Source organism: Bos grunniens, chromosome 5 (assembly GCF_055505025.1).
Source record: "Bos grunniens cultivar Pamir isolate PY7600 chromosome 5, Bosgru_T2T1.0, whole genome shotgun sequence".
Classification (NCBI taxonomy): Eukaryota; Metazoa; Chordata; class Mammalia; order Artiodactyla; family Bovidae; genus Bos; species Bos grunniens.
In genome coordinates this window covers 30,988,658-30,997,932 of record NC_141169.1, presented here as the reverse complement: position 1 = coordinate 30,997,932, position 9,275 = coordinate 30,988,658, and the positions used below count along the sequence as shown (strand labels likewise).

At 55.3% G+C, this 9,275-nt stretch overlaps 1 protein-coding gene across 5 annotated transcripts; it reads right to left on the bottom strand.

Annotated features, from left to right (window-relative positions):
- MCRS1 (microspherule protein 1) lies at positions 1-9,270 on the bottom strand. 5 transcript variants are annotated; one of them, XM_086399612.1, is made up of 15 exons: positions 9,174-9,270; positions 7,606-8,046; positions 7,281-7,419; positions 6,794-6,932; positions 6,023-6,181; positions 5,766-5,875; positions 4,725-4,833; positions 4,304-4,442; positions 2,041-2,116; positions 1,653-1,681; positions 1,451-1,543; positions 1,181-1,263; positions 909-996; positions 556-683; positions 1-436 (listed from the first exon to the last, which is right to left on the bottom strand). In XM_086399612.1, exons 3-15 carry the CDS (start codon positions 7,388-7,390, stop codon positions 350-352), a joined length of 1,350 nt encoding a protein of 449 aa, XP_086255738.1. In that variant the 5' UTR covers positions 7,391-7,419; positions 7,606-8,046; positions 9,174-9,270; the 3' UTR covers positions 1-349. The 5 variants fall into 5 exon arrangements, with proteins under 5 accessions (XP_086255738.1, XP_086255735.1, XP_086255739.1 ...); XM_086399609.1 differs by having other exon boundaries at positions 7,927-8,046; XM_086399613.1 differs by lacking the exon at positions 9,174-9,270 and adding an exon at positions 8,451-9,054.
- Between the last annotated feature and the right edge of the window lie 5 nt (positions 9,271-9,275).

Genomic DNA, 9,275 nt, shown 5'->3' with positions numbered 1-9,275 from the left:
TTTGGAACTCAGTGCTTTGTATTTACAAAAGAAAAATAATAAAAGAAAAGTCTGAAGCTATTAATAATCAGCTGAAGACAGGGAGCAAAGGCGGGAATCTGGGGGAAAGGGCAGGATCGTCTGCAGAGAGAAGGCGGGGCTCTGGCACTAAGGAAGCTGAGGGTCCCAGCCTCAGGTGCTTCCCCAGGGCCAGCCCCACCCTCCCGCAGAGGCTCAGATCGAGGGGCCAGGAGCCGAGTCTCCCGCTGCCCACTCTGGTTTCTCCAAGAGCCTGAGTCTCCAGCTCCAGGGGCTGGGATGGCAGGGGACACTGAGGCCAGAGAGAGCCCATGGGTCCCACCGCCACTCCTCACTGTGGCGTGATCTTGGCAGCCTCGGCCCGAATGAGGGCAATGAGGTCCTGGTTGATAAGGAAGACAAATCGCAGGCTGGCAATCTGTGGGCAGGAGAGAAGGGTAGCTGAGGATGGAGGTGAGTCAGGCTAGGGCCAGGCCTACACTCTGGCTCACCACACCCCAGGGTTCACTGTGGCCTTTCCACCTCTCCCCAGCTCACCTCCACTACTGAGTTGTTGCTAAGGCGCCACTTGGAGCCACACAGCACAGGCCGTCCATCAATGTAGATGGGCCGCCGGCCCTCATTGGCAATGAAGAAATCACCATTGTTTTTCAATTTGATGACACCTATGGGAAAAGAAAGGAAAGGGCTATGATGGGATGAGGGAAGCTAGAAAAGGGTCTGAAACCCACATGTACCCTCTGCTTCCTGGGGACACTACAAGGCACCCAGCACCCCTAAGTTAGGGATCTTAAAATGCCAGCTCCTCAGCCCCTGTCTGTCCCCAAGGTTCCCATGGAGGCCAAGTCCCGGGGCTGGAGGGACTTCCTCATGCTGCTTCCTGCAGATACCTTGCTTCCGGGAGATCTTCCAGGCCGGACCCTCCAGGGACAGGTCCACATCAATCTGGTTGTCCTTGGTCGCTCTGCCGAGGGTGATCTGGGAAAATGGGGCAGGTGAGGGCTGGGACCTGAGGAACGGGAGGGGTCCACACAGGCCAGGGAAAGATGAGAGATCAGGACCAGACATAGAAAGGGCTGTGAGGGGAAGATCAACAGGGGGGGAACCTCACAAGGGGGTGTGGGGATGGGGACGAGGACAGGGAGGGCTGGGCTGGCCTCACCTCTCTAGAGCGCATCAGGTACCGCACCATGCGGCCCCGCAGCACTGCCAGGGTCTGGTTGTCGAAGTCTGGGGAGCTCATGCCTGGGGGAGAGCAGTTCGTGTCAGAGAAGAGCCCCACTGTGGAAGGCAGGGAACCAGGCCAGGATCCCCTGAGGGAAAGGAGCTACAGGTCTAGGAGAGGAGGGTAAGGCCAGCCCAGCAACCAGGGTGCTCGAGGTGTGGTGAAGGGAGTGGGAGCGCGAGCTTGCTGGCCCCCTGGACTCCTCACCTGTGATGCTATCTACCAGCACCTGCCACTTATGGAGTTCCTGTTCCAGCTGCCGAATCTCCCGTTTCTGGCGCCGGTCAGCCACAGTCAGCTCTGGGGTGAAGTGGGGTGTAAGGGGTGAGGTCACCGGCACCTGGTACTATTCCTTTCTGTTCCAGCAGGAGCTCCCACCCCCTCAATGTTCCCACCAGGGCACGCTCACCATGTTCCAGGACTTCATCTCGCATGTCCCTGGGGGGCGAGAAGAGAAGGATGAATCAAGCTCCAATTCAAGCTTACCTGCCATCACTATTAGGTACTATTTGGCTCACTAGGGTCCCGCAGCCCAGCGGCCCTGTAGGCTGCTCCTCTGGTCCCAGCCGAGCCTCCTTCCCTGGAGTAGGGGTCATGTACAAAGGGTGGAGGTTGGGGTAAGGAGGGCTTAGCAGGGAGACCAGGCACCAACAGCTGCAGCTGGGACTCCAGGCCGAATATGGGCTGGGCTCCATGCTCTGCAGTGAGAGGCAGGGCTGGGTGGTGCGGGAGCTGCCTTGGGAGTCCTTGGGGGACACACGGCTCTCTGTGCCCTGCTTGTGACCCCAGCCACTCACTTGAGCTTACTGTCATCAATCAAGTCCTCTGCGTCGGAAAAGTTCAGCACTTGGTCCCCCTTGGGCAGTGGCTGCACTGAACGAAGGACGGAGGGAGGGTCAGTGCCAATGCTCCCACTCACCCCCGAGACACTGGGCAGACAATGAGCAAATGGGACAAACTGTAGGGAGAGCCCTGTGGGGACGGCCTCGCGCTGAAATCAACAACAGCGACCTGGACACGGGTAACGAGTGCGTGCAGATCAGACTGCGTGCTACTCTGGCACAGAGCATCCCAGGGTTAGCTGGGGCAGAGGTGGTTCTAGAAAGTGCAGGGAATGAAAGCTGACCTTTGTGCGCTCTCTCAGTGTGCGAAGAGTTCCCGCTTACAGAACTTGCTCTGTGCAGGGAAGGCACGACTACAAGCTGTACGTTATAGACGAGCAAACAGAGGGCGGGTTAAGCTCTGTGACTTGAGTTCAGGACAGAATCAGAAATCAAGGTTGCTTTCCTGATTCCAAGTCTAAACTGCTCCCTATACTACATCACATGCTCCAAACATTTCCTGCCACAAGGAGCTGAGAGGCACAGGACAGTCAAGTCTCATTCAGGAGGTGTCAGAAGGCAGCCTTAAAGCCAGTGTTTTCAAACTGTGGGTCATGACGGGTTAACGGGCCATGAAATGCCTTTTCTTTCCAAAAAATAGAAATGGAATACAATCAAATGTAGTCAGATATCCACCAGATAATAGGATAAATACTGACTTTTTTTTAATGAAAAAGTTTTATGGAAGTTTTTCAGTTCTTTGTGGTCAAAATGTAGAAAGGGCTAGGGTCCCCAAATCTGAGAATTCCTGCTTCATGGTCAGTGGTTCCTAGGATTGCAATGTCTGCTCAGCAAGAGCTCCACTAGCTAGTGAAACTGCTGGCTTAGGAGCCTGACAACCCCTGAGATGTCATCACTGCTGGGGAGGCAACAGGGGGGCTGTACAGGAGCCACAAATGCTCCATCACTACCGCCTCTCCCCCCGCCGCCGTCACCTTAGTCCAGACTGGGTGGGAGATGGGGCTGGGGCAGTCACCCTGCCACAGCTGCCTGAATCCTACCAACCTAACACCCAGCTGACTTGAAAAGTAAGCAATTTATGCTCCCTATTGCTAGAGACTCCAAGCACCAAATAGCCAAGAAATCAAATACTCACAAAACATGACTCTTGAAAAGTTATACCTTTACGTTAGCAAATTTACACAAGATAACTTTCAAAAGAGTGACAAAGGAGCTAGCTGTAGCAGCAAAAATAAACTTTATCCGGTGTCTGCTCTCTCTGTGGGAGGTCAGTGACAGCTGAGCCTGGGCGAGCAGCAGAGATCTGGAAGCTGCAGGAATAAAGGAGGTGGCGCACTGCATACTGAATTCAAAGATCCTCAGGAAGAGAAGATGGGGCCTCTCCTGACAAGATTTCCTAAAATCCTCTGGTAGGAATCTTCTATGATCCAGAAGCTACAAGACCTAGTGAGTAGGGTGAAGGGCAGAACCACGGCCTGATTTTCAGATCAGTGTGAACCACTACATGGCAGCCAACACGCAATAGTACTTAAGAAGCGAGAGTAAAGTGTGCTCGGACTATGCAGGTCTGACCCTGAATCTTAAATCCAACTGAAGAGTTTCTTCCCATCCAATAGGACCACTTTCCTAATACTCATTAGGAGAGTGAGTGTCTTGTTGGCAAGGGAAGAGAGCGATCGGAGAGCATTCTGACCCCTGGGAAAGAGAAAGACAGGCAGCCTGGGTGTGAAGCTCCCGCGGGGATTTCTGAGTGGCCTGAAGGCAGCCCCACAGCCTGGTGGGAGGAAAGTGGAGAGAGGGAAAGGACAGAAAGGCTTAGAGAAAAAGGTCTTTATCTCCAAGGAAGGAAAGGGGGGAGGGTGAGCACCGAAAGAGACTTTTGCATTTTACTCAAGTTTGAAAGTTACTCATGAAGAAAATATTAACGTGGTATTTATGTAATTGTCAAACATGTCAAAAAAGCAAACTAATCGAGAAGTGGGAGACCCTTTGTTCAGTCTTTCTGCTCAGGATTCTAGGCAATTCTGGCTACCTTTACCATCAAGACCATTCCAGCCATGCTCCCTCCCTTTGGAAGTGGTTTCTGCTGCAAAAAGAGGTGAACAAGACCCTGGGAACCACTGAGGATTTGTTACAAGGCACTGAGGGTGGCTGCATCCAGCCCCCTCCACACTCATACATACGCACCCCCACGCTGCCAGATCCTGGGCCCAGTTACCTGTCTGGTCCTCCAATAGGTAATACTGCTTCATGAGCTGCCAGTGGGCCTGCAGAGCCTTGGCAGTACGGGCCAGGTAGAAGGCATCGGGGTGTCTGTGCAGCAGGTCCTGGAAGGTCTCCAAGGTGGGCTGGCTGGTCTGGAGGGCAGGGAGTATGCTCTGGGCATCAGGGTTTCCTTGTCCTGCCCCTGCCTCACCATCTGAGCCCCCTGCCCCAGTCCCCATCAGGAGATGGAAAAAGTGACAGCTCCTGCCAGCCAGGAGCCAGGCTTGGCTCTCCCAGAGGACCCCGTCCAGAGGCCCTGCAGGTGTCCATGTGTCTGCAGGGTAGGTCCCCAGGCAGTACAGCCTCCCTGCAGTCAGTTTTCCAGGTGACTGGTTCCCACCCTACCCTCTAGCCTTACTGGCCCTCAGCCTTACCGATCCCACTTTGCTCAGCAGCTGTTCCTCAGCCTTGCTAAACAGTGCCTTGCTCTGGATGGCTGCAATGGCCTCTGGGTGCAGCTGTCTCATGGCCTGGCAGGCCAGCCTGGGAAGAAAGGAGACAGAAAGCAAGGCAGGGTGAAGACATGGTGTCAAGCAATCTGGGGTTCCTACTTCTTCAAAGCCTGCAGGCCTTTGCGATCCACAACTCAAAGATCCAGGCCCTCAACAGAAGAGCCCGAGGGTCATGAGCAAGGCACCTGTGGCCTCGTGGGTTTGTCAAAAACGTGAACAGGCAATTCAGAAAACTCAGGCTCCTGTGCTCAACCCTGCGAGGAGACTCAAGGGCACAGCTGCCTAGAGGCCAGTCCTGAGGGCAATCCTAAGACCAGTTGCTGTTCCTGCCCCAAGACCTTCGCCCTTACTTGGCTAAAGCGGCCACCCACTAGACACCTCCTCTTCCCCAAACCACGCCCTGCGCATTTCCTGGTGTATCAGGGCTGTGGCTATAGCTTAAGTGGCACGAGTGTCTGTGGGGTAGAAGATGGATGTTAAGCATTATTCTGATAACGTCAAATGAAGTGCCCGAGGAGGAAGTGTGTGTGTTGTGCGTGTGCACAGGTGTATCTGGAACTTGGACTGCTAGAACTAGAAGGGACCCTGGTGTTCTTCTGTTCCAACCACTTCTTATGAAGGAAGAAACTGTGGGAGGTCAGTGTGGGAAAGCTGAAGGGGACCGCCCTAAACCACCATGCATATGGCAGTAAGACAGGGCTCCCAGCATTCATTCTGGTGTTTTCTCTAGTGCTACTTCCTCGGCTTCCAGGCCCTTTTTCTCAGCATCCAGCCTGGACTAGCAAGGTTGATATCGGGAAGAAGCTTCCCCCCAAAGCCTGGGAGGTCTTGGTATCATCTCAGAGAATTCCAGGCCCCAGGGAGCCATGCCTCCCAGCCCCCTCCCTTGTACAATTCTTTCTGTTCCAGAACCAAATCCTGGTGTCCCCAGTACCGTGCTGCCACCGGGGCCAGCTCACTCACTTGGAGATGACAGGATCGTAGAGCAGGGCATACCAGCGCTCCTGGACTTCCCGCAGGGTGAAGCGGCAGCTGAACTTCACACCCAGGTGGACAGATGTCAGGTCATTGGTCTGCAAGACCCCAGAGCAGTTTGTTCCAGCTTTGGAACTGGGAAATACCCTCCCATGCCACCTCCAGACACTGCCAGGCTAGCTGGGGGCTGAGAACTGGAAGCAGTGGGGAAAAGGGAACAAGACCCCTGTGGTAGGAAGCACTACCTGCAGCACGGCATTGATGAGCAGGAGGTCGTCCGCAGGCTTCCAGCGGCCCAGGTCCTTGGTCACCTGCAGCGGCTGTTTGCTCTTCTTCACACGCTTGGTGAGTCCAGGGGCTGGGGCAGGGCTGGGTGGCACCGGTGTGCTGGGGGTCTTGGACACCTGGGCAGAGGGCAGGAGTAGAGTGAGCTCAGAGCTGGCACCAGGGCAGCTGGGGTTTCAGACCCAGAGCTTTGTACAGCCCCACCCAACAAGAAGCCACAGGCAGGGAGCTCAGCTTTCTAATACCAGCCCCTCCCCGTTCCCGCCCCCATCAAAGTACTTCTACACAGTCCTAGACCATATGGGGTCTTCTTTTTGGTGATGGTGCCCCCAGCCCCAGTGTGGAGGGTGGGTGGGGAGGATACCAGGAAAACACTCTTACTGGTACAGTGTCTGGGGCCAGAGCAATGCCACCTGGGGGTTATTTTTACACCCAGCAATGCTGGGAACAGGCTGTCTGCTCCCAGAATAGATGCACGCTCTATGCCTCCCACACAGAATGTGATACAGGATGCGCTGACAGGGTGGTGGTGGTGGGGGGTATGCAGCAAGAAAGCGGGAGTAGTGAGATGGGCTCCCAGGAGGGAGGCATCTAAGGTTGGGGCTGGGGCGGCTTGATCCTCTCACAAGCCTCCTCTGCAGGGCTCTTGCCAGCTGGCGGAGGTTGTGGGGAAACACGAAATCTGGCACTGGCCCCCACCCCCTGCTACTCCCCATTCTCCCAATCCTCACCTTCTTCTTCTCACTGGAGGAAGGTTCGCTCCCCGAACAGCGCCCTGGTTCCACCCCACTGGCCCCCTTCGCCCGGGTAGAGGACTTAGCCAGGCTGCTCTCCACCAGCTCATCATCGAACTTCTTCCTCTTGATGAACCTGTGAAGAGTGAACCTACTCAGTGAGCTCTCCACGCCCCACCCCCAGTACCCACTCACCCACACCCAGCCTCCAAAGAAGAGCAGGTTCCCAGCAGTCAGAGTACTCACTGCTCTGGCTCAGTGGTCGAGGCATGGAACCTCTATGCTCCACCCCTCTGAGATGACAGGGTACCACACTACAAAGACTTCACATCAAAGACCTAAGATCTCCCTCCCTTGGTCAGTCTCAAGGAGATACTTAGTAAGGTCAGGAAAAGCACAAGCCTCTGCCAACGCAGGCCCCAGAGGGGTGCAGGGGTGAAGGCATGCTGCAGTCTCAGTTTCTGGCCCTTCAAATCCTTATTACCTAGAGGAGCTTCTCCGTTTAGGGATGGTTCCCAAGGCCTGAGAGGAGGCCCGCTTCTGCCCTGCCAGTGACTCCTCATCCTCTGAGCGGCTGGCAGTGCCCGATGCCATGAGGGATGAATCTAGCAGCCCCTGAGAATCTAGAAAAAAGAGAAGTGGTGAAGTCAGAGCTCCTAATTGCCAAGCAGAGCCTTGAGCCTCTGCACAGGGGACCCCTCCTCAGCCCCCTTTCCCAGCCAGCCCTCTTGGTCCCTCCCCTGCCTCCTTCACATTTGAGGTTTTAAGGTGGGAGTTCCTTGGCCATCCAGTCCCATCTGGGCCCAGACCTTCCACGCTGGGCAGTTCTCCCGGTGCCACGTGTCATGTCGTGCAGCACATGGTGCTCAGGTCAGACTGGTGATGCCGACACACCGGGCTCTGGGCATAACTGCTCCCTCTGCCATCAAAATGCAGCCATGCCAAAGAGCAGCAGCTCAACAGAAAGTCAGTCAATTGTGGCCTCTGCCGAGAGGTACGTGGGTGGTGCTGGCCCAGGGGGAGGTGGCAATGCCCAGCCAGGACCGAAAGACACACGTGCCAGGCACGGGGTGGAATCAGCAGATGCTTGGCGCCTGAGCGTTTGGGGAGCTGGCCCGGCCTCATACTACCTTTGTCCATCCTCTTACAGTCCCAAAGCCACTGGTTCCAAACCACAGGGCTAGAAGGAAGGGTCCCACAGGCTCATTCAAGGATTCTGACCAGGTGAGCTTAGAGGCCGAGAGGAGATTCTGCAAAGGAGAAATGAGGCTCCCTGAGGCTCAGATTTCCATCTGGCCAGCCTCACCTCCTTATACTGGAACTGGTCCTCAGCATCCCATAAGCTAGCAAAAACACCAGAAAAGACACAATATATTCTGCCAATATGACCCTAATAAACCAGTAGCCTTTTGAAGGTCACCAACATCTCTGAGACAGTGATAAAAGCTAGGGACCCTAGAAAAATGTACACATTTCAGGAAGTTCACAAACCCCTCTAATTCTACTAACAGCCCCTAGGTGAAGGGCCTTGACTCCAAACTAGCAAGAAACAAAAGATTCTTGGTTCACTTTTGCTTTGTCAGCTGCCCACTCAGCTCCCCTCCCAGTCCAAAGCACGGGAAAGGAAAAGGAGATAGGACTCCAACCAGTCTACCTTTTTTTTTTCATTTGAAGCTTTGGGTAAAGATTTAGAGGGCGTTACTTCGTGGAAGTTGAAAAACGCGGCTTGGTCACTGAGCAAACATCAACCGCCGTCTGGGGGACCCTCGCCTAAGACCCGGAGAACTCAGGTGCTGGGGACTATCCGGTCCTGCCCCTCCTGATCACGGACGCTTCTGACCAGGAAGCGCTCGTCAAACCGCTCCATCGGATACGGTTGGGAGTTCAGCCACTTGGGGAAAGGGTGAATAGCCCGATGCCGCCGTTACACTGAGGCAGGGTCTGCGTCCCCTTCCTTCTCTGGCCCTCCGCCCTTCGTTCTCCCCGCCAAATGCACACCCAAAGTAGGGAATTTGTCCGGGTCTGTTTCAGGGGCTCGGGATACAAGTGGTGAAGTCAGTACTGCAACTCAAAAGCAAAGCGCCGAATGAACCCTGATGCTCTCGGAGCCTTGATTCAAGCCCCAGGGGCCGGTGGCGGGGGAAGGGAGTCAACTCCCAGGCTAATTCTCACCCCACCTTTGGCATGCTACCTTTGCGCATGCGTAACTTCTCGGACCAGATTCTGGCCCGGTCCGGCCCACGCATGCGCAGATTTTCGGGGCGCTACCGGGGCGGGGCCCCAAACCTGGGGGGATCGTACCCGGCAGCATTCTGGGAAACCCCATTTCACCCCCAACTCTCCTCAGAATCCTCAAAGGCGAACCGCGAAGTCTCACCATTCCTAGGCTGCCAGTTCCAACACTTTCTCCGCGGCGACGGCAGCAGCCGCAGGGCCAAGGCCGGCTTCCGTGAGGTTCGTCTACTTCCGGGTCTACGAA